A 25,896-nucleotide genomic window follows, 5' to 3' on the forward strand; every position below is an offset into this window, starting at 1 on the left:
TGCTGAGCCTTTGAAGTTTGAATCTTCTTTTTTACAACGATCCTTTTCCCACCAGAGGAATCCAGTGCATTTGACCCCTGTTTTATGTCAGGACAGGAGCTGATCTTTACCCCTGATGTGTGTGTCACGGGGCATTATGGGTCAGCATTGTTTTGTAGGGTCAGGAATCTACCAAATGTTGTTCACTGTGTGGAGTGTTCTTAGTGTCTTCTCCTTCTCTACATACAGAACAGTGTGTATGGTATGGATCTGCCTCAGGTGTTGGCTATCTGTTTGTGATGGCTTGACGACTTGTTGGGTGTTCCCGGTCTGCAGTGGTCAGTATCTATCAAAAGTGGTTTTAAGCAAGGAACAGTGGTAAACCGGCGACAGGGTCATGGGCTCATTGATCCAAGGCTCATTGATTTCATGGGTGCCTTGGGTCCTGCCATCCATGTGGATGTTACTTTGACACGTACCACCTACCTAAGCATTGTGGTAGGTGGTACCTTAAAACTGTACATCAATTGGTTATGGGAGTTTTAAAGACGTTGAGTTTTAAGGTATTTTTCCCATAAGGTTCTTTTAATACATTAAGTCACGCTAAGCATTTTAGACTCTCAGAAAAGCTGATTCTTACAATTTCTCAGCACCTCAAGTTATAACACAAGTTTAAAAGTGAAACAGGAGAAAAATCCAGATAAACACAGATTGTGAAATCCACGGTTATTCCACACAAAACACCGCAACAATCAAGCCAAACGCAGAACAAAGAGTCAGTTGAAGACACGTCAAGCTTTTTTTTTTTTTTTTTTTTCCAATCTGTTTTCCACCAATTTTCTCCCTAATCTAGTCGTGTCCAATTACCCTGATTGCATCCTCCACTGATTCAACCCTCCACCGTCTCTCATCTGACACACGCCCCTTCCGACACATGCTCAGTACAGACAAATTTTTCACCTGCACGAGTCGAGTTCATATATCGGTCAGCACTGTGTATGGAGAGCCACACCCTGATCGGCATTATTCCTCAGCTCTGTGCAGGCGCCATCAATCAGCCAGCAGGGGTTGTAATTGCACCAGTTACGAGGACCCGTGATCCGGCTTGCCTAACCCTATGAACAACCCTATGAATGTTTCGATACAATGTACAGTAGGTCCTCGACTTACGAACGCGACGTAACGCGATTTCATCGTAAGTTGGAACACACCTACATAAGCACCTACGTCACTCACATGGAGCACATACAACGCCGTCTTCCTCGTATAGCGCCGCGTGACGAGGTATTCGTCCGCTCCGCTCGCCAACTAGTTCCTAGTTAAAAACTAGTTAAAACGAGTTAAAAACTTTGTTTTTATGTCGCAAACGGCATACGTCGGAATGACAGAACAAGACTTGCTTAATAAATGTATGGGAGATGGCGACGTAACCACGAAACGCCGTATGTCGAGTCCGCCATAACCCGAGGACTTACTGTATTCAAAAACCCAACTCTGGTGTGCTAGCGTATTTTACTGCTGCGCCACCTGAGCGGCAAGAGACGTCAAGTTTAAAGGAAACGTCGAGTTTAAGGGTACAAATTTCTTGATAAAGGGCGTCAAGTATCGAAGATTTCGAGTTTAGGGGACGTTAAATTACAAGGTAGCACTGTACACCATACAGTCAATAATATGTTACCCATTAGTAACAGGATTATATATCCAATTATACAAAAAAATATACCCTGCACCATTGAACACCTTTGAGATTCCCTGACCTTACAAATGCTACACAGACACCAATACAGCGGAAGCTTATTTAACTTCAAAGCGAGGGTTTAAAATGACATGCCCAACAAGCTTCTAGTTAGGTGTACACATAATTCTGGCTAAACGTTGTATACCTAATAAAATATGGCGACAAAAACATACCGGATTCCACTTAGGCTTGAAATTCAGGGTCAGATACACAACGGAAACGCAGACCAGGGAATAAGTTGGAACACACTGAAGCATTCCTGAAATGCTAATGAACCCATAATATTTTTCGCTGAAACCCCCGTCATTTCCGTTCCAGATTTTCATCCAAGGCTATAAACGATTCACGCACCACTAATGGATTTGCTAATGGTACTTGGCTCACTCCTGGCTTGACCAGCGGAGTGGACTTAATTATGTGTGGGAGTCTTGCAAGGTCTGTGTGGCCGGCGTGAATCAGCCTCGTTGACTTTGCTCACGTCTCTCTGGATCATTATTTCTTTTGCATTTTTGTGCCTCCATGCCTGATTCTGTACATCATCTTCCAGTCTATTAGGATAAATGTTGTACTTTACACCGATCAGCCATAACATTGAAACCACCTCCTTGTTTCTACACACTGTCCATTTTATCAGCTCCGCTTACCATATAGAAGCACTTTGTATTTCTACAATTACTGACTGTAGTCATCTGTTTCTCTGCATGCTTTGTTAACCTCCTTTCATGCTGTTCTTCAATGGTCAGGACTCTCCCAGGACCACTACAGAGCAGGTATTATTTGGGTGGTGGATCATTCTCAGCACTGCACTGACACTGACATGGTGGTGGTGTGTTAGTGTGTGTTGTGCTGGTATGAGTGGATCAGACACATTAATGCTGCTGGAGTTTTTAAACACCTCACTGTCACTGCTGGACTGAGAATACTCCACCAACCAAAAATATCCAGCCAACAGCACCCCGTGGGCAGCATCCTGTGACCACTCATGAAAGTCTAGAGGATAACCAACTCAAACAGCAGCAATAGATGAGCGATCGTCTCTGACTTTACCTCTACAAGGTGAACCAACTAGGTAGGAGTGGACAGTGAGTGGACATGGTATTTAAAAACTCCAGCAGTGCTGCTGTGTCTGATCCACGCATACCAGCACAACACACACTAACACAACACACCACCACCATGTCAGTGTCACTGCACTGCTGAGAATGATCCACCACCTAAATAATACCTGCTCTGTGGTGGTCCTGTGGGGGTCCTGACCATTGAAGAACAGGATGAAAGGGGGCTAACAAAGCATGCAGAGAAACAGATGGACTACAGTCAGTAATTGTAGATGGACAGTGGACAGTGAGTTTAGAAACAAGAAGGTGGTTTTAATGTTATGGCTGATCATTGTATTATGTAAGTAAATCAGCTCTGTAGGTTCATTCCTTCAATCATCCATCGTCTGTCTTTAAGAAGCTTTGGTAATTACCTTGTAAGTCTTTGTTTAGGCAGAAACGTGTCACTAATCTATATAAAATACAAGTCTAGTATGTTTTAAGGGATCATGATTAAGTCAGTTTGTGACTTAAAACTTTACATGTTTGGTGTTTAAACAGATCAGGCTTATGGTGACGCTAGGGCTCCTGTATCGACGTAAATCATCCACTTGTACACACATTCCCATGATTACAAACTTAAACGGAAGCTGATGTGCTGTTGCATGTAGTTCACACACCTGTTCCTCGTACACACGCATGCACATTCATTCTATAACGTGTCACGCTACCGCCCGTCAATCAACCAGACGACCCACGGCAGCCTTAAAACAACAGCAGAAACACATTTTAACTAGATTTATTATTATAAAGACCTTATTATTATTTAAATAATACCTCAGCTCAGTCATGGTGCTTTTCCAGTGGCTGGGATCAGCATTTAGAAACAGAAAACTGACCCAAGATCAGTGATGCCATCATCTAATCTTCAGATCTTTTAAGGTAATTTAAAATCAGATAAATAAATGATGTTTTTCTTTCAATTTCATTCCTACTTCTTAATAACTACAATGCAGATCTGATATCTTTAGCAATGCCAACATTTAATTGGAAAAAATGGGCCAGTAAACAGCCTTTGGGTGCATAATTGATTTAAAGGCAGTACAAAATATCTTTAATTTAATGTTACCCTATTAAACACCCTCTAAATACATCGTATCGAATCCAGCTCTGCCTCACCGGTTCGAGGCCGAGTGGCTGTATGAGCAACGATTGGCCGGTTGCTTAATTGGGGGGCGGGACAAGGAGCCGGATGTGGGTCTCTCTCTGTCAGAATGCGATTACGACCTCTGCCGGCTGATTAGAGGCGCCTGCACAGAGATGGGGAAGAGTGCCCTTAGGGTGTGTCTCTCCGCATGCGACGCTAGGTGGCGCCACACTTATCAATGTGTGGGTGGCAAAAAATGCATCCGGCTGCTGGCCATGTTTCGGAGGGGATATGGGTTAGCTTCGATCTTCTCGGTCAGGGCAGGGTTCGGAATAGACAGAGAGGAAGCACGATGCAAATTGAACAATTGGATGCGCTAAAGGGGGAGAAAAAGGGGGGAAAAAAGTTACCCTATTAAATGTATTATTTTTTATGGTAGACCAATAATACAGTCATGATCTTTCTACAATATTATGTACGTTAGATGGTGAGACACCTAAATTATTTACTTGCAAAGACCGAGCCTTTGGTGGATCCTCCTTTCTAGGAGACACACTTTCTATAATACTTTTATGTTGGTAAAGATCCTTTTATACATTTGAACATTTTAATAAAGATAATAAAACAAAATAGTATAGTATAGTCTAGTTTAAGGGGTGCTGTCTTCCAAATACAAGTTTCAAATACAGTATTCTAGCAGCCCACTTTAGAACTGTCCAGGTTTTTTTTTTCATCCATTTAATGCTTTTAATACGAGTGTGAGACTATTATCCTGCTGATACACCCATAACCTGCGTCTGAGGCACTATTTTCTAACACTGGGCTGTACGTTTCACCCCACAAGTGACTTGAAAGTGAACATATTCAAGGCAGCAAAGCAACCCCAAAACATCATTAAGCCTCCTTTATGTTTTATAGTAAAATGCTCCTGAAATGCTTGGTTAAAATCCCCATCTCTGGTAGCGCGCTCACAGTGCTCAACATCGCCTGAGTACTAACACCTGCAGCTCATTCCTAGGTCATGAAGGACGTTATTTATAGCCTGTTGTCTAAAAGTCTTCACATAGCATTGTTCCGTCAATGTATATCCCTCCCACGCTGCTTGCTTTGTATAGTATGTCTGTTTTACGTACACATCACATACGCTTTTTTATATTTGACGTTTATATAAAATGTATACCGAATTTTTTAGACAGACCCGAAACGCTTAGTACATTAGTGCATGAGGATCAAATTTCCAGAAAGAATGCCATTTTTCATCGACCCCCCTTGCTGGAATGGCAGCCGAGGCATTAAATTGCTCTGTCACACATTTCCGTTCTCTTTCCCACTGCACAGCTGGGAGGATGGAAGGACTGTGATATGGCATCTCTGGGGTTTTTGCATCCAAATTCGAGAGCCACTGAAGAGACTACATGGACCGCAGCAAGTCCTTATGTTTTGCTAAATGTAATGCTGAATAGATAACCAGTGGCTATTTGAATAATTAAATACACTGATTAGCCATAAAACTAAAACAACCTTCTTGTTTCTACACGTACTGTCCATTTTATCAGCTCCACTTACCATATAGAATCACTTTGAAGTTATACAATTACTGACTGTAGTCCATCTATTTCTCTACATACTTTTTTAGCCTGCTTTCACCCTGTTCTTCAATGGTTAGGACCCCCACAGGACCACCACAGAGCAGGTATTATTTAGGTGGTGGATCATTCTCAGCACTGCAGTGACACTGACATGGTGTCAGTGTTTAAAAACTCCAGCATGTTGTCTGATCCACTCATACCAGCACAACACACACTAACACACCACCACCATGTCAGTGTAGTGCTGAGAATGACCAACCACTCAAATAACACCTGCTCCGTAGTGGTCCTGTGGGGGTCCAGACCACTGAAGAACAGGGTGAAAGCAGGCTAAAAAGCATGCAGAGAAACAGATAAACTACAGTCAGTAATTGTAGAACTACAAGGTGACTCTATATAGCAAGTGGAGCTGAAAAATGAACAGTAAGTGTAGAAACAAGGAGGTGGTTTTAATGCAGACATCCCAAGTCTCACGGAAGTTCCGGGAGTCTCCCTGATGCCCGCAAGTCAGATAAAATCTCCCGGAATCTAGAACGAGCAGCCAAGAGCGACACACACACACACACACACACACACACACACTATGTAGGGAACATAAATCTATGATTGAATATACAATCTAGTGCACTATGTAGGGAACATAATTAATTATGTAATACACTATCTAGTGCACTATGTAAGGAACACAAATCATCATCTAGATATACTTTCTAGTGCACTATGTAGTGAACATGACCACGTGATCTGATATACAATCTAGTGCACTGTGTAGGGAACATAAACCAACTGTCCAATTCACAATCTAGTGCACTACGTAGGGAACCTAAATCCGTTAACTAATACGCTACCTAAAGCATTATGTAAGAAACATAAGTCTATTATCTAGTACACTAAGTAAGGAACATAAATTCTTTTCTAAAATACAAACTAGTGCACTATGTAGGGAACATTAATCTATTATCTTTCACACTATCTAGTGCACTATGTGTTTGTGACGCAAAGAAGTTAGCTTAGTAGCTCAGTTAGCAGCTCCTAAAAGTTCTGTTATCACCCATATCCTTTGGTGTGTGTGAGAGGTTTTTTAGCTTCTTTTCTTTTTTCTTTTGTGTGTGTGTGGCGGGGGGTCCGGGGGTACCTCCCTAAAATGAGTTTTTGCAACTGATGTCCGTTAATGTTATGGCTGATTGGTGTATATTTGTAATACTAATTACAAATTGTGCCTTGGTAACTATGTGTGTGTGTGTGCTGGGTGTTTCTGTTTACACTCACCTGTGTGATACTGTATACCGGTGACTAGAACAGGTCCATTTGGGCGGGAGCCAGAGTTCTTGTAACACTGAGTCACTGATCTCTCTCTCTCTCTCGCTCACATTCTCACTGACGCTCTCTCTCTTCTGCCTGCACTCTACCCACTCAGTGCTCAAAACAACCCCCACACTCTCTCTCTCTCTCCCTTGCATTCTCATTGACACAACACACAGCTCTCAGAAGGGCATCCATTTCCACAGCAGCAGCAGCAGCAGCAGCAGCAGCAGTAATAGCGCACAGCCCAGGGGAGCAAAACACGAGAGGACGCAAACACAGGAACCGAATCCTCCTGCCAACCTGGTGTTTAAAAATTAACAAAGTGTTGCATTATTCAGTCAGGCCGAGCACTCGGTTCGTCTGGTCCTCGTTCGTCTCTTCATTTCTTTCAGTTTGAGAAAGCATGGGACTTATCAGCGCTGCCTGGTCGTATTAAAATGGATATCTATTATTGGATTCACCTGCAGTTTTTCTGGACTTCCTTTTTCCACCCACCTTCCAATCTACACTCAGTAGGAGTGCACAGGAACTCTTGATCTTACTTAACAGTAACTGTTAAGATCTGTTTTTAATTATAATTTTTTTAAAGTAAGTTGGACCTCATTTGTCTGCATCTTGTAGCTTTGTGAGACATTTTAAATCATTATTTGTTGTTGTTTTTGTTGTTGATGATATTTAGACGAGAAAGAAGACGTTGTCTTGGGCAGCCTTCCTCTCCTCAGCTTCAGGATCGGACCCGTCCAGCCTTCGGACAACATCGGTCGCAAGTTCGCCTTTAAGGTGAGTCAAAGGTGGTTGCCAAATTATTAGTGAATAATGAATTCTCATAACTGAAATAATTCCTTATATGTATTGTGTTTTATTTCCTTGCTTTCAGTTGGCATAGCACTTTATTTATATAGATGCATTCTAAAATATTCATATTCCATTTTTATAACTTTAAATCGTTTTGCAGACCTAGATCGTGTCTTAAAGTAAGTCTACAGCTTAATGATAGACCAAAAATGAATGATAACTACATCATAATGCATAAAATCGCTGATCTTAACACCTACTCCTAGTCTGTATGACCTAAGGTTGGGTTACAACATGATTTAATAATTGGGAACTCAAAATTCATTCATTCATTTTCTTATCCGCTTATCCAATTAGGGTCGCATAGGGTGCTGGAGTCTATCCCAGCTTTTCAATGGGCGCAAGGCATACAGTAACACCCTGGACGGGACGCCAGTCCATCACAGGGCAGACACACACACACACACATATACACACACCCATTCACCTATAGGGCAATTCAGTGTCTCCAATTAACCTGACTGCATGTTTATGGACTGTGGGAGGAAACCGGAGCTCCCGGAGGAAAATCACGCAGACATGGGGAGAACATGCAAACTCAGCACAGAATCATACCCAGGACCTTCTTTCTGTGAGGGGACAGTGCTACCCACTAAGCCACCGTGCCGCCCTGGGAACTCAATGATTACACTAATTAGCTTCAATTGTGTTGGATTATATAAACACCACCCAGAGATTCACATGTTCAAGGTTCAAGATTTCCAAGACCTTTCTACCAGCATCATTGGGCGTATTGTTCAGAAGTCCCAAACTTATGGTGCTGGCTGTGTGAGAAAGCCCAAAAAGGTTAGTTTAGGGGCCTTAGCAATCATATCAAGACAGACTAGGGACAAACGTGGCATTGGCAACCATAAGACGATCGCTTTATGGCTGGACTCCATGCTGCATGCCACTCTTAACCAAAAAACACAGAAAGAGTCCACTGGAATACACCATATGCCTGCAAGGCCCAAAAAAGGCGATGCTTATGACCATAGGAGTACTATCCACACGGTCAAGCATGGAGGTGGGGCTGTAATGATGTGGGAAAGTTGTTCTGCTGCACTAACTGGTAATCTTGACCATGTGACGGGCATCATGGATTCACATAAATACCAAGATATTTTTAGGACGAGTCTTCCGCCTTCTGTGGTGAACTTTCCTGCAGGACAATGACCCCAATTACACTTCCGAGACTACCAAAGCTTGTATGTATAATTAATTTTGGAACCATCCTTTGGGCCAATGACAACGTGTCATTTGCAGTGTTGTTTGTTGTCTGCAAACTATGTTGCCTAATTTATTTAACATATCAGACATTAAAAAGTATTAAACGTCCAATGACTTTTGCACATGAGACAGTTTGTACTTCAGTATTATGCAATATGTAAACATTAGGTAATTGTGCAATAGAAGTTGGTTACTTTTTGAGGACGTGTTAACTTGGAATTTGATCAGGAGTGTATGTGAGCGGGCGAGAGTGTGTGTGTGTGTGTGTGTGTGTGTGTATTTCTGCTTGAGGGGAGTGTCCCGAATACACTGTATGTCTTAGCCTTACCGTATACACGATCAGCCATAACATTAAAACCACATCCTTGTTTCTACACTGTCCATTTTATCAGCTCCACTTACCATATAGAGGCACGTTGTAGTTCTACAATTACTGACTGTAGTCCTCTGTTTCTATGCATGCTTTGTTAGCCCCCTTTCACGCTGTTCTTCAATGGTCAGTACTCTCCTAGGACCACTATAGAGTAGGTATTATTTGGGTGGTGGTGTGTTAGTGTGTGTTGGAGCGCTGCTGGAGTTTTTAAACCCCTCACTGTCACTGCTGGACTGAGAATAGTCCACCAACCAGAAATATCCAGCCAACAGCGTCCTGTGAGCACTGACGAAGGTCTAGAAGATGACCAACTCAAACAGCAGCAATAGATGAACGATCGTCTCTGACTGAGTGTCTAATAGAGTGGACGGTGAGTGGACACGGTAGTTAAAAACTCCAGCAGCGCTGCTGTGTCTGATCCACTCGTACCAGCACAACACACACTAACACACCACCACCATGTCAGTGTCACTGCAGTGCTGAGAATGATCCACCACCTAAATAATACCTACTCTGTGGTGGTCCTGTAGGGGTCCTGACCATTGAAGAACAGGGTGAAAGCAGGCTAAAAAAGTATGTAGAGAAACAGATGGACTACAGTCAGTAATTATAGAAATACAAAGTGCTTCTATAAAATTAACCGTGAAGGTGGTAGTAATGTATTAACTGTATTATAAAGTGCATTTAATAAGGCTACAATAACCAAACAATGTAGGTTGAGATCAAATCTCAAAATTATGGATATGAATTTTGGATTGTTTGTTGTTGTTTACGGCACTTTCGATCCACGCCGTTGTGAACCTATGGCACATTTCCTAATTCATGACTAGTTTGTCTAGCTACAGTAGAACAGGTTTTGCAGGTGAACATTCAGATCTTAGTTGTCATGCTACCGCACATAGTAGGTCCTGGTCGTGGAGTTACTGTATTATTTTACAGCGTACCACCACTAAGCTTGAAAATTAGCTACACTATAGTGTACTTGACAGCATTGATAACTGTGCAGAATTTCAACCCATTTCCCATATTTGCTAAGACTATTACCTTAAAGTATCATTTTTGGGTGGTCAGCCTGTCAACATGACTGAGACTGGGGTGTCACATTTTATCCAAATAAATGTTGCTGCTAACAGCACATCTGAGCTCCACAATTGTACATAAATACATCAAATATTGTATTGTTATTTAACATTTAAAACTCTGGCAGTGAATATTTAGGTCTAGTTAGCTTTGTGCTAACATTATTTTCATAAAAGAGCTGTTATTATGTTATTAAGAAAGCAATCACTGAGATTAGATTGATTAAAGCCAATTTAACTAACAGCTAACAGCTATATCTAGGTCTAATACTGTATCCCAGCTAACAGCTATATCTAGGTCTAATATCTAGGCCTGTTAGCTTTGTGCTAACATTATCTTTTATTATGAAAGAAAGAAATCACTGAGATTAAATTGATTTAAAGTCAAATTAGCTAACAGCTATATCTAGGTCTAATACTGTATCTTGGCCTGTTAGCTATGTGCTAACATTATTTTTGCTGTTATTATGTTATTAAGAAAAAAATCACTGAGATTAGACTGATTTAAAGTCAAATTAGCTAACAGCTAACAGCTAAATCTAGGTCTAATATTGTATCTCAGCCTGTTAGCTTTGTGCTAACATTATTTTCATAAACGAGCTGTTATTATGTTATTAAGAAAGAAATCACTGAGATTAGATTGATTTAAAGCCAATTTAGCTAACAGCTAACAGTTATATCTAGATCTAATATCTCGGCCTGTTAGCTTTGTGCTAACATTATTTTCATAAACGAGCTGTTATTATGTTATTACGAAAGAAATCACTGAGATTAGACTGATTTAAAGCCTACTTAGCTAACAGCTAACAGCTATATCTAGGTCTAATACTGTATCTCGGCCTGTTAGCTTTGTGCTGAAATGATTTTCATAATAGAGCTGTTATTATGTTATTAAGAAAGAAATCACTGAGATTAGATTTAATTAAAGCCAATTTAGCTAACAACTATATCTAGGTCTAATATCTCGGCCTGTTAGCTTTGTGCTAAAATTATTTTTATAAAATAGCTGTTATTATGATAGAAAGAAATATAAGACACAGTTATATCTAGGTCTAATACTGTATCTCAGCCTGTTAGCTTTGTGCTAACATTTTCTTTTATTTTGAAAAAAAATAAATCACTGAGATTAGACTGATTTAAAGCCAACTTAGCTAAGAGCTAACTGCTATATGTAGGTCTAATACTGTATCTCTGCCTGTTAGCTATGTGCTAGCATTATTTTTATAAAAAGAGCTGCTATTATGAAAAAAAGAAATCACTGAGATCGGATTGATTTAAAGCCAACTTAGCTAAGAAGCTAATCGTTAGCTAAGAAGCTAGTGCTGATTTAGCTGTGTTAACATTTCTTGCATCAAAACATAATTATTATTAATTATTTTGTAGATTGCAGTATAAACATTTGACTCATTTCTTCCTGTTAAACTTAAACTACTGTGCATTTAATGAAGTAAACAACAACTTTCAAATTGCCCACTGCTTGCTATTTAGCGTAAGAATGCTAACGATTATTCTGAGTACACTAATTTGATAAACTACACTTACAACAAACACTTACATAATAGACAAAATATAGTATATACACTATATTTATTAGGTATTATTATATTATGCCAATGCTAGTTGGCCTGGTAGCTTCTGTGATCATTTTAGCTTTATAAAATGCCAGTTTTATACAATATTGGTACATATTTAACCACTGTAAATGCTAATCAAGTCTCCCATGCTAATAATATGTTTCCTTGCTTAAAAGTTAGCCAGTCTGCTAGATCTGACCTGTTAGATGTGCTATGGTTATAAAATAATACTTTACATTTTGCTAATAAATGAATACTGAGGTACTGAGATATAATACTGAGATTTAATAATGTAAATGGAAACTTTAAAATTAAAAATTAGCCATTAGCAAACTAGCTTGTTAGCTGTGCACAAATGTTACACATTTAATAATAAAATAACATTTACTTTACATATGTAATTATTGAAAATATTGACATTCTAGATGTTATGAAATAGATATTTTATATTTTATATTATTTAATTGCAATTGGGACCAAGTTAGCTTGATAGCATGCTAAGCTAGCAACTGCCACAGTGGGAATTGATATTTTCTACTGCTCTGTATATACAGTATTGTCCGAATTGTTATTGCTATTTCGTTCACTGGTATGCGGACTGGGACGCAGCCAGAATGTGGGTCAAGAATCTGATTCTAAAATCAGACTTGTACGTATCTGGCACAAACATGAGGCTGCTATTATGGGATGGCAGAAGAACATGAAGGGTATTCCAAGTTGTGTAACATTTTACGTAGTATTTTTGGGGGTGGGGCATTAAAAAAACTGTATAATTATTCTAGATAGACTATTCTATTGTTTTTTTTAAGTGTGTGTTGGTGGTGTACGCATTGGCAGTACTTTAGGAAACATTTCAGAGAAACCACAGGTGTGGGCCATGAGTTGCCTCAGCGTGTGAGGAATGTACAACCAGATCCTATTTACGGTTTCACCCCCGAGCAGTATGGATGTCCTCGGGCTCAGGGTGTGGCTTCTTCTTCGTAAAATTTGTAATGGGTCTACGCAGGTTCTCATCTGATAAGCTTTTTATGAGGTCTCTGGGTTTGTTCTGCCCATAGACAGCCACTTAGCATTGATGACCTTTAGGCTTTTTAAAGGATCTGACCCTTGGTTCCAGGGTTGCTTGATGGGATTAAGGTCTGGGCTTTGTACAAGCCAGTCAGATTCCTTCAAAGTAGCATTTTTCAAACTGCTTCCACAAAGCTGGAGGCTGTTCTCTAGAAGGTCTAGAATGTCAGTGTGTGCCATAACATTATCTGCACTGTTATTGTGAGATCTGTTGTTGCTCCTAGAGGTTTAACCTTTACAGTAACAGAACCCACAGTTTACCGAAAGTATGTGGACTGACCGTCTGATCATGACCTTGTTGGATTTCTAAACCATGGGCATTGAGATGGAGCACTGATGCTGGACGAGAAGGTCCCAGTTGACATTTTAATCCATTCCAAAAGTGTCCTACTGGGTTAAGATCAGGGTTCTGTGGAGACCACTTTAGTATCTTTTGGGTTGAGATCAGGGTTTTGTGGAGACCACTTGATGATCTGTTGGGTTGAGATTAGGGTTCTGTGAAGACCATTTGAGGATCTGTTGGGTTGAGATCAGGGTTCTGTGCTTAATGACTGATCTGTTGTTGCTCCTAGAGGTTTAACCTTTACTGTAACAAAATATGTGGACTGACCATCTGACTATGACTTTCCAAGGTCAGGCACTGATGCTGGACGAGAAGGTCTGGCTCGCAGGTGACATTGTAATCCATCCCAAAAGTGTTCTACCAGGTTGAGATCAGGCTTCTTTGAAGACCACTCGAGTATATGTTGGGTTGAGATCAGGGTTCTGTGAAGACCACTCGAGTATCTGTTGAGTTGAGATCAGGGTTCTGTGTTTAAAGACTGATCTGCTGTTGCTCCTAGAGGTTTAACCTTTACTGTAACAAAAGTATGTGGACTGACTGTCTGACAATGACGTTGGTGGATATTTCATTTTGAAACCATGGACACTGAGATGGAGTTGCTATTCCTCCTTTGATTTTGGAAAATGCCTGGGAATTTGTGAGGTCAGGCGCTGATGATGGATGAGAAGGTTGCAATTGACATTTTAATCCATCCCAAAAGTGTTCTACTCAGTTGAGATCAGGGTTCTGTGAAGATCACTTGAGTATCTATTGCGTTGAGATTGGGGTTCTGTGTAGACCACTTGAGTATAAGTTGGGTTGAGATCAGGGTTCTGTGAAGACCTCTTGAGTATCTATTGGGTTGAGATCAGGGTTCTGTGAAGACCACTTGAGTATTTATTGGGTTGAGATCAGGGTTCTGTGAAGACGACTTGAGGATCTATTGGGTTGAGATCAGGGTTCTGTGAAGACCACTTGAGGATCTGTTGGGTTGAGATCAAGATTCTGTACGACTCCCGAGCGGCTTTTCTATTTACGATCCGTGTTATTTACACATGACACCTTCAGTGATGTCATCACACCCTCCCAGCCTGCATTTTTCAAACTTGTCTCCGCACGAGGCTAATAATTAAGCGTGAAGCCGTGAGACGCTACGTGTCCGTGTGTGTGTTTAATGGGTGTGCGTGTGTGTAAACCACACTGGGTGAGTTAGAGGTGTGTTAACTCGGCCATAATCAAAGCTGCTTTGACTGTGGATGCTTCCTCGTTTTGGGTTGCCTTCACAACACCACCACATCACCTCTGGCGTCTGACGTACCTTTCTCTAGATTTATCTCATGGTTTTCTATACCCTCAAGGCAACATCTCAGATTCGGTGCAGTCCTGTTCAAACACAGCTCAAGCAAAACAGAAAACTGACCCTCAAGGTGGTGGATATTTGCTTCCTTGTTTTTGAATAGGTGACATTTAGTTTCTGCTGATAATATTTCGGGATCATGTGGAGCATGGCTTCTCAAATTGTGGTTCTTAAAGCTGCCCCAGGTTATTAACCTTTTTTCTCTTAGATCCTCTTTATTCTTTTCATAAAAAATGAGAATAAACCTTGGTATTTTGTTTAGTTTGATTCACAAAATGACCTGGGAAGATTGGTAGGGACAGTGTTAGCCTAGTGGGTAGAGCTTTGGACTATCAAGGGACAGTGAAAGAGAAAAGGGCTATTGAAAGGGACAGTGGTCGCCTAGTGGGTAGAGCTTTGGGCTATCACGGGACAGTGAAAGGGACAGGAGCTATTGGAAGGGACAGTGGTAGCCTAGTGGGTAGAGCTTTGGGCTATCAAGGGACAGTGGAAGAGACAAGGACTATTGGAAGGGACAGTGGTCGCCTAGTGGGTACAGCTTTGGGCTATCACGGGACAGTGGAAGGAACAGGGGGTATTGGAAGGGACCGTGGTCGCCTAGTGGGTAGAGCTTTGGGCTATCAAGGGACAGTGGGAGGGACAGTGGTCGCCTAGTGGGTAGAGCTTTGGGCTATCACGGGACAGTGAAAGGGACAAGGGCTATTGGAAGGGACAGTGGTCGCCTAGTGGGTACAGCTTTGGGCTATCAAGGGACAGTGGAAGAGACAAGGACTATTGGTAGGGACCGTGGTCGCCTAGTGGGTAGAGCTTTGGGCTATCAAGGGACAGTGGGAGGGACAGTGGTCGCCTAGTGGGTAGAGCTTTGGGCTATCATGGGACAGTGGAAGGGACAAGGGCTATTGGAAGGGACAGTGGTCGCCTAGTGGGTACAGCTTTGGGCTATCAAGGGACAGTGGAAGAGACAAGGACTATTGGTAGGGACCGTGGTCGCCTAGTGGGTAGAGCTTTGGGCTATCAAGGGACAGTGGGAGGGACAGTGGTCGCCTAGTGGGTAGAGCTTTGGGCTATCATGGGACAGTGGAAGGGACAAGGGCTATTGGAAGGACAGTGGTAGTCTAGTGGGTAGAGCTTTGGGCTATTAAGGGACAGTGGAAGAGACAAGGACTATTGGAAGGGACAGTGGTCGCCTAGTGGGTAGAGCTTTGGGCTATCAAGGGACAGTGGGAGGGACAGTGGTCGCCTAGTGGGTAGAGCTTTGGGCTATCACGGGACAGTGGAAGGGACAAGGGCTATTGGAAGGGACAGTGGTCGCCTAGTGGGTAGAGCTTTGGGCTATCACAGGACAGTGGAAGGGACAGGAGCTATTGGAAGGGACCGTGGTCGCCTAGTGGGTAGAGCTTTGGGCTATCAAGGGACAGTGGGAGGGGCAGTGGTCGCCTAGTGGGTAGAGCTTTGGGCTACATGGGACAGTGGAAGAAACGGGCTATTGAAAGGGACAGTGGTAGCCTACTGGGTAGAGCCTTGTGCTATCATGGGACAGTGGAAAGGACAGGGGGTATTGGAAGGGACCGTGGTCGCCTAGTGGGTAGAGCTTTGGGCTATCACGTGACAGTGGAAGGGACAGGAGCTATTGGAAGGGACAGTGGTAGTCTAGTGGGTAGAGCTTTGGGCTATTAAGGGACAGTGGAAGAGACAAGGACTATTGGAAGGGACAGTGGTAGCCTAGTGGGTAGAGCTTTGGGCTATCAACTGAAAGGTTGAGAGTTTGAATGCCAGCTCTGCCATGCAGCCACTGTTGGGCCCCTGGGCAAGGCCCTTAACCCTCTCTGCTCCAGTGGCACCGTACAATGGCAGTCATACAATCTCGACAAACCATCATGATCTTACCAGGGTTTACAAATGCCAAAGATCTGGTTTGTTACTGCGGGCAAATTCCTTGGGGGGGCACCAGTTACTTTCTCTGCTTTTCAATAACAAGAACGGATGTCCACATACTTTTGGCCATATAGTAAATCAGGATCAGTGAACTTTTTGTTCCTGCTTTTAGACCTCTGCTTATTTGAGGCTGGTTGATAATTAGCAAATGACCCAGTTTGGTATCATGAAATCCAGGGCATGTAATATCTGAAATCAGGATGTTTGCTGTTCCAGTGGTTAAAGTCTATGCCAGCCTTGACCAACTTTACTGTTATTGACAGCTCGAGATTGGTTTCCCAGGGCTGCAGTTGCTGTTTAATTTGCTCGGTGGATTAGCATGTAGGAATCATGCATCGCTCTTATCGTTCACGTGTGGACTGTCTGTTTACTCGTGGTGCAGGGACCTTCTATTCTGGGGCAATCTGTCATGGCACATACAGGAACGTCAGGCTGGCAGACAGAGTAGGAGACAGAACTCACCCATACAGTCATTACTGGTCCAGGTAATCAGTGATTATTTCTGGCTGCGTGTGTCTTTTTCAACACCTCGGGTGCATCGAGCAGGCTTCGGCTGGCACCTCCCTTGCCTTGCGGTATGTTTGTCTAATCGAGCAGTCTTCGGCTGGCACCTCCCATGCCTTGCGGTATGTTTGTCTGTCTTTGTGTCTCCAGCTGTTTACCCATAACACTCTGGCTCTGTAGGGCTGAAGGGCTCTGTAAGCTCTTTAGACTTACATGAGCTGCCAAAAAAACACCTGGCTGCCAGTGGAGTAGTCAGGTAACAGATACCTCAGCCTGGCAGCACCAGATCATATCTCACAATAAGAATACATAACAAAGAAGGTTATATTTCCAAGCCCTCCTTCAAAAGCATCATCAACACTCGGGTACGCCTAATCCAGGCAAAACTACCTCTCAAACTCTAAAGGACAAGTCTTTAAAATGAATACTTTAGAAATAGGCATACCCTTTGATTTAGTTCTTTAAGTAGTGTTTTTGATGCACAAAGCCAGTCAGTGACCAGATGTCCAAGACCTCTTCCAAAACCACAGTATAGTCAGCAGATAAACTACATTTTACCCATTTCCTTTACCCCAGTGGTGCTGTCGGCCTTTCAGGTGTCTACACAGACATGATTGGCTACGTCTGGGAATGGGGGGTGGCTGAATATCCTAGTTTTGGGCTGTGCACTTGACAGATTTTTGTCTGAGTGTGTAAGCTATTGCTGGTGGATTGAGCAGCTGGTTTATACTTTTACTCATCTATTCTTTCCATCGTTTCTAAGTAAGTATTACCCTTGGATGAGCCAAAAAGCATCATTAAAATTTGGGTAGGGGTACATATGTGCCTAATCTAAGCAAAACCACCTCTCTGACTTTAAAGGACAAGTCTTTAAAAATAGGCATACCCTTTGATTTTGATTCTTTAAGTTGTGTTTCTGTTGCACAAAGCCAGTCAGTGACCAGATGCCTAGGACCTCTTCCAACACCACAGTATAGTCAGCAGATAAACTACATTTTACCCATTTTCTTTACCCCAGTGGTGCCCCCAGGTATCTACACAGACATGATTGTCTACGTCTGGGAATGGGGGGTGGCTGAGTTTTTAAGCTATTGCTGGTGGATTGAGTAGCTGGCAACACTAGCCGGTCAGCTTTCATACTCTTCCAAGCGGTTGCAGTCCCTTGGGTACCTGAATTATTATGTAATTTTACAGTTAGTCCTACTGACTGTTTAGCCCCATTTAACCTCTGTTCTAATCTGACAGATGTGACAGATGTTTGTAAACACAGAACACAGAACACAGACTGGAACTCTTTGCCATGAAATTGCTGGCTGGACGTTTTCGGTTGCTTTAAATCCAGCATTGTCATTGTGACGTTCAAAAACCACAGGATTCCAACACAGCAGGTACCATTGTGACCTCGCAAACATTGTGATGTTACAGTCATGTCAGTGCAGACAGACAAGGCAACCATAAGTATGCCTAATTATATACCAACAATGCGCACTTATATGCTGAGTGTACCTAAAAGAGTGACTAATGCTTGTAGGTACAAGGTAGGTGTACCTTATTTGAGCGTCTACAATGTTTCAGCAGCATTGCAGCATTGCCCTTGATCTATATAGAACATCTAGTGCACTCAGAGGATATGAATCATCATGCGGTGCTTTTCCATAAATGTCTTCACTTCCTTAGTAAGCAGCAGTCGGCGAATTAGTATAAAAAATGATGCCAACAGACTGGGCGAATCGAAAACTAAATGTAGCTTCTAACTGATGGATAGATGAAGAAGGTAAGGCCTATTGTTGTCAGGGGCACACCTCACTGCCAGCTTTGAAGAAACAAGAGAACGTTTGATGTAACACAAGACAGCAAGATAGACTCAGATTACATGAGTTCTGATGAAAAAAGCTTGGACTGGTGCCATCTCCCACCCCTGTTGTGTTTTGTCATTGTTTGCCTCAGCAAGGATAATCTAGGATATACACTGATCAGCCATAACATTAAAACCACCTCCTTGTTTCTACACTCACTGTCCATTTTATCAGCTCCACTTACCATACAGAAGCACTTTGTGTTTCTATAATTACTGACTGTAGTCCATCTGTTTCTCTGCATGCTTTGTGAGCCCCTTTTCACCCTGTTCTTCAATGGTCAGGACTCTCCCAGGACCAGTACAGAGCAGGTATTATTTAGGTGGTGGATCATTATCAGCACTGCAGTGACACTGACATGGTGGTGGTGTGTTAGTGTGTGTTGTGCTGGTATGAGTGTAAATACTGTGTCCACTCACTTTCCACTCTATTAGACACTCCCACCTAGTTGGTCCACCTTGTAGATGTAAAGTCAGAGACGATCCCTCATCTATTGCTGCTGTTTGAGTTGCTTATCTTCTAGACCTTTATCAGTGGTCACATTTGGTGGACTATATATGGGACAGTGGTAGCCTAGTGGGTAGAGCTTTGGGCTATTAACCGGAAGATTGGCGGTTCAAATCCAGGCTCTGCTGTGCAGCCACTGTTGGGTCCTTGAGCAAGGCCCTTAACCCTGTCTGCTCCAGGGGCGCCGTACGATGGCTGACCCTGCGCTCTGACCCCAGCTTCGCAGATATGCGAAGAAAGAATTTCATTGTACTGTACACGTGTGTATGTATATGTGACAAATAAAGGATATCTCTTATATCTCTTATTCTCAGTCCAGCAGTGACAGTGAGGTGTTTAAAAACTCCATCAGCATTGCTGTGTCTGATCCACTCATACCAGCACAACACACACTAACACACCACCACCATGTCAGTGTCACTGCAGTGCTGAGAATGATCCACCACCTAAATAATACCTGCTCTGTGGTGGTCCTGACCATTGAAGAACAGCATTAAAGGGGGCTAACAAAGCATGCAGAGAAACAGATAGACTACAGTCAGTAATTGTAGAACTACAAAGTGCTCCTATATGTGAGTGTAGAAACAAGGAGGTGGTTTTAATATTATGGCTGATCGGTGTATAGAGTACAATTAAATTCTTTGGCAGTTGGGGTCCTCCTAGAGCCCAGAGGGTGAACAGCTGGGACTAAAACCCTCAATCTTCCAGTTGGTACCTCACTTCTCTACGAGAAAGGTCCTGGCAGGGTAAAGCAGCCTGTAGTGATATTTGCTGGGAATGGTTCCAAATATGCTTAGCGTAGTCCCAGCGTACACTTTAAACAGCGCTTACAGGCAAAAAGTGAACATTTTGCTGTTTTGCTTTTGCTTCGATGGCTTTCAGCCTGTAATCTCTCTCGGCAGGCTTTCCGATACCCCCGGTAGGAGATATCGCATACATGGTTCTTCAGAAAGCACCACTCCCAGACAATTCAAACAGTTTTGGAAGTCAAGATGCAGGCCATTTCTCTATACAGGCTGGTGTTGGGTGTTGTCTGCATTGAGTATATAATTGAAATTTAGTGTATAAATATAGGATCAGAACACAAATGAAAGCTATTTGAGGAAGGTATGGCTTTGTTAGAATAGATTTGGTATTTTGGTATTTTGTGACTACCACACCATGAGGTAAACTGGCAGTTGGATTAGAAGAAAGACCTTGTCAGGTTGTGTGTTTAGGCGTGTTGCTGCGATATCTAATCAAATCAACTCCTTATCTTTAAAGAAACATGTACAACAATCTCTAAGCTAGTTACATGTCTTAACAATACACACGTATTATGATTGTACTTGCTGTATACAAACATTTGATGTGGATATAGGAGCACTTTGTAGTTCTACAATTACTGACTGTAGTCCATCTGTTTCTCTGCATGCTTTGTTAGCCCCTTTTCATGCTGTTCTTCAATGGTCAGGACTCTCCCAGGACCACCACAGAGCAGGTATAATTTGGGTGGTGGATCATTCCTAGCACTGCAGTGACACTGACATGGTGGTGGTGTGTTAGTGTGTGTTGTGCTGGTATGAGTGGATCAGACACAGCAGCGCTGCTGGAGTTTTTAAATACAGTGTCCACTCACTGTCCACTCTATTAGACACTCCTACCTAGTTGGTCCACCTTGTAGATGTAACGTCAGAGATGATCACTCATCTATTGCTGCTGTTTGAGTTGGTCATCTTCTAGACCTTCATCGGTGGTCACAGGACGCTGCCCACGGGGCGCTGTTGGCTGGATATGTTGTTGGTTGGTGGACTATTGTCAGTCCAGCAGTGACAGTGAGGTGTTTAAAAACTCCATCAGTGCTGCTGTGTCTGATCCACTCATACCAGCCCTCATACCAGCACAACACACACTAACGCACCACCACCATGTCAGTGTCACCACCTGCAGTGCTGAGAATGGTCCACCACCTAAATAATACCTACTCTGTAGTGGTCCTGTGAGAGTCCTGACCATTGATAAACAGCATGAAAGGGGGCTAACAAAGCATGCAGAGAAACAGATGGACTACAGTCAGTAATTGTAGAACTACAAAGTGCTTCTATATGGTAAGTGGAGCTGATAAAATGGACAGTGAGTGTAGAAACAAGGAGGTGGTTTTGGCTTTAGTGGTAGAAATAGCAAAAAATCGAAGATATACACTGCATGACCAAAAGTATATGGATACCTGACACCTTCTCTGGGAAACAGTTAAGCAAAAAGCATCATATGGAAAGATCCTATTGTCTCAATACAGAGATTCAAGTCAGCACAAACCTATTAATCTACTAGAATGTTTTATCTAATGCAAAGCCACCTCAATGGCAGTGCAACATCCTAACCTTCTATTTCTGGGGTAGAGGAATACAGAGAGCATAATGTGTTTTCTTTAGGCATAAATTGTAGAATAATGGGACACATGTTTTTTGCTGGACACCAAACAAGCTCGTCATGTGATTGACCCAGTCATGATCCTAGTGGCTTGTTACCAGATCGTACAGGACCAGAAACTGGGATCTCACCCACCTCTGCTTATTTTTGGTCCCGTTTTAGAATCCTGTGTAGGAGGTACGTTTAATTGTTTGTTTGTTTTCACTGTACAAATGTTGATGCCACATCCACGTTGAGTGATTATGATTACAGCACTGAGTCATTGTGAATGTGGAGCTGAGGCTGACACACCCTCAGATGACTAATTAGAGCTATTTTATGGTGTCTTGCATAAGAATAATAGACCACAATGTCAACGTTGGCTGTGATTAAATGAATCAGAGGTTTAACTTTCCGTCTCATATTTACTGATTAACTGGCAGCCATGTAGCTGTTGCACTGTGAGCGGCACACACCCACGCAGTATATCTGTATTATGAGTTTCTGCATTGATTTGCTCAAGTCATAATACTAGACAAACATGTTCTACCAAACTAAACCAAGCGATCAATACCACACCAACAATTGTTGTCGTTAAACACATCGATCTTTCATTACCGTCTTCATATGTGTCTTTGAATTATTGAATTGTCTAGAGTCCTTTTAGTTAATGAGGTTACAATGAAGGTGTGGTTGTACAAGTGCCCTGCCCGATATAAGGCACACAAAGTATTCAAGGTCTGAACAAAACATTAAAACAACGTCCTTGTTTCTACACTCATTGTCCATTTTATCAGCTCCACTTACCATATAGAAGCACTGACTGTAGTCCATCCGTTTCTCTACATACTTTTTAGCCTGCTTTCACCCTGTTCTTCAATGGTCAGGACTCCCACAGAGCAGGTATTATTTAGGTGTTGGATCATTCTCAGCACTGCAGTGACACTGACATGGTGCTGGTATGAGTGGATCAGACACAGCAATGCTGCTGGAGTTTTTCTATTAGACACTCCTACCTAGTTGGTCCACCTTGTAGATGTAAAGTCAGGGACGATCGCTCATCTATTGCTGCTGTTTGAGTTGGTCATCTTCTAGACCTTCATCAGCGGTCACAGGTTGCTGCACACGGGGTGCTGTTGGCTGGATATATTTGGTTGGTGGACTATTCTTAGTCCAGCAGTGACAGTGAGGTGTTTAAAAACTCTGATCCACTCATACCGGCACAACACACACTAACACACCACCACCATGTCAGTGTCTCTGCAGTGCTGAGAATGACCCACCACCCAAATAATACCTGCTCTGTGGTGGTCCTGGGAGAGTCCTGACCATTGAAGAACAGCATGAAAGGGGGCTAACAAAACATGCAGAAAACAGATGGACTAGTGGAGTGGAGCTGATAAAATGGACAGTGAGTGTAGAAACAAGGAGGTTGTTTTAATGTTATGGCTGATCAGTGTACGCCTGAACTAAATACATACGTTTGGCCATATAGTGTAGTAACGTGTACATCCTCCTTGCGTGAGCACATTGTACAGTTGGTTACTTTTATGGGTCAATATTTGTTAGCATGTTCTTTCATGCGTACACTACCTGTAAAAAGGTACAGATATTTTAGGCAGGGTTATTATACCTCTCAAACAACAGATGTTTACATGAAAGATGCATCTGTGTCCGTGTTTATTTATGTAACGTTTCTTTTAAGTGACTCTGTCACCCCCATGTGGCACAGTTGCTGAACTGCAATGTAGTCTGTGTATTAGAACGAACGCGTTTGCGTGTTTATATTCAAATATTGTATTATTATTATTTTTACAGTTTATTACATTTATTACGTGTGTTTTCACACAATTTAAATCATATGTGTAAAATTATCACGAAGGTACTCACAGAACAACTCACAGAAGTGCTTAAAATAAACAATAATGTGGCGCCGGCGAGTAGGAAGGATAGCATCAGGGCCGCAAGTGAGCTGCCTTTGGCAGTTCATTTAAAGGTTTAGGGACAGACACCCATTCATACACACATACATTCATACAACAGACAAACATATAAGCTACTTACCCAACCCTCACCGCAGCCACCCCACTCCCAACAACGGGATACACGGCTACGGTGAGCTTAGACACCACTACCGCAAGGCTTTCTGGGTAAAGCCTGTGCCGTGCTCCTAGTGCGACGCTACATTGCCCCCCTTCCTATGGTCAACCGACCCGGTGACCAACTCACCAGCGTTCACTGGGTGGTTCCTCGGGCGAGCCGCCGTTGTACCCACTGCTGCGCCTGGCTGTGCCCCCGCAGCAGAACCTGGGCTAGCGCAATCAGACAGACCGGGCATATTGGCCCACCGAACCATCAGAACCACCCAAACACCACGATCCCACTTCTGACACCAATGTGGCGCCGGCGAGTAGGAAGGATAGCATCAGGGCCGCAAGTGAGCTGCCTTTGGCAGTTCATTTAATGGTTTAGGGACAGACACCCATTCATACACACATACATTCATACAACAGACAAACATATAAGCTACTTACCCAACCCTCACCGCAGCCACCCCACTCCCAACAACGGGATACACGGCTACGGTGAGCTTAGACCCCACTGCCGCAAGGCTTTCTGGGTAAAGCCTGTGCCGGGCTCCTAGTGCGACGCTACAATAACATCCTTAAAATTCATATGATTAAATATGTGCTAAAATGCAACTAATAATTGTACTAATTTGGTGATAATATGCTGACACAGCATATATTTTTGGCTTTTTAATTAACAAGCACAAAGTTAAGTCACAAATTTACAAAATAACGGTTTATATTCCTAATAGGACACACGGTTATAAATTTAATAGCATCTGGAACAACATAAGCTAAGGTTTTACGCAGTATTACGGATTTTTTTGCTGTGTTTGGGATTTTGGCCGAACTTCCATATTATTTGTTTATTTCTACGCTACATTTCCAATATATGTTTTGTGTATATTATATTGACTTGTGACTTGACTCGGACTCTAGCCTAAAGACTCGTGACTCGACTCGGACTCGTATTTTGTGACAAGCATGGGTAATTGATCCAGACTGTCTCTTATGATTTTGAAACAGTTACTAAGTGTATTTATTTGCCCAGGAGTATAAAGAGTATGTGAAAATGTTATACACTATATGACCAAAAGTATGTGGACACTCCTACTTCTAGTAGAAAGTAAAATTGAAGTGAAGACATAGTTGGACACGTTTGATGTGGAGGAATTCCAGTCACTCGTACAGCGCCTAGTCCTCAACCCTGCTGAACAACTTTGGGATGAATTGGGATGACAGATACCAGCTAGGCATCTTTACATCACAAATGCTCATTTAACTAAATGGGCTCAAAGTCTATCATTTAACCTGGCATGTCCAACAAACTCAATATCAGGTTCCATACATTTTTAGCCATATAGTGTGCCAATTTTTTGGTAAATGCCACTTTCCAGTTCCTATCAACTTTCTGAGACTTCGCAATTGCATAATGGCTACCAGTGTAGAAGGGCGAGGGCTACCACATACTTTCTCTTTCCTTCTCTTTTGCCATATTTTGTATACATAAACTTACAGATATCTAAGATTTGCTAGCTTTATACAGTCTTGAACTACCAGCCATGAAAGGCTATGGCATCATCTGGGTGCAAAGTAGCATTGTCCAGAGGTTAGGAATGCTTTATATACTAAATATAAATCTTTACTATTGTTGTACCTGTTGTACCTTTAGCACACACCTTTCCAAACTAGGTGAATCTGTAGCTGTTCTGACCGAGTTCTCCTCACCTCTGTCATCCTTTTCCCTTTACCTGTACCTCTGAGGAGCCCTGAGAGAGCTGGTGTCCATTTGGAGATGAACTCTCTCTTGTAGGTATCTAAGCGTGTTCACTCCTTCCATACCTGCATGAACCTGCCTGACCAGCTCGAATTTATACTGTATCTTCTGCAAGGACTTTTTGGCACCTGTTAAAAACCCTTGTTGACGTTTTCCCCACTGCTATGTCCCGCCCACTAGCTGAGTCTACCCAAGACAACATTGTTGAGCAGCTCAACATGCTTGGAG

General features: G+C 42.5%; 1 protein-coding gene across 6 annotated transcripts in view; it reads left to right on the forward strand.

The window, feature by feature from the left end:
- plekha6 (pleckstrin homology domain containing, family A member 6) overlaps nt 1-25,896 on the forward strand; it is a 109,440-nt gene that overhangs the window by 62,250 nt on the left and 21,294 nt on the right. For all 6 annotated transcript variants that reach the window (XM_062987046.1, XM_062987047.1, XM_062987048.1 and 3 more), the window contains one exon: nt 7,475-7,575. In XM_062987046.1, the coding sequence (XP_062843116.1) occupies nt 7,475-7,575 (101 nt within the window). The remainder of the gene's footprint in view (nt 1-7,474; nt 7,576-25,896) is intronic.

The sequence above is a fragment of the Trichomycterus rosablanca genome, chromosome 24 (assembly GCF_030014385.1).
Source record: "Trichomycterus rosablanca isolate fTriRos1 chromosome 24, fTriRos1.hap1, whole genome shotgun sequence".
Taxonomy (NCBI): Eukaryota; Metazoa; Chordata; class Actinopteri; order Siluriformes; family Trichomycteridae; genus Trichomycterus; species Trichomycterus rosablanca.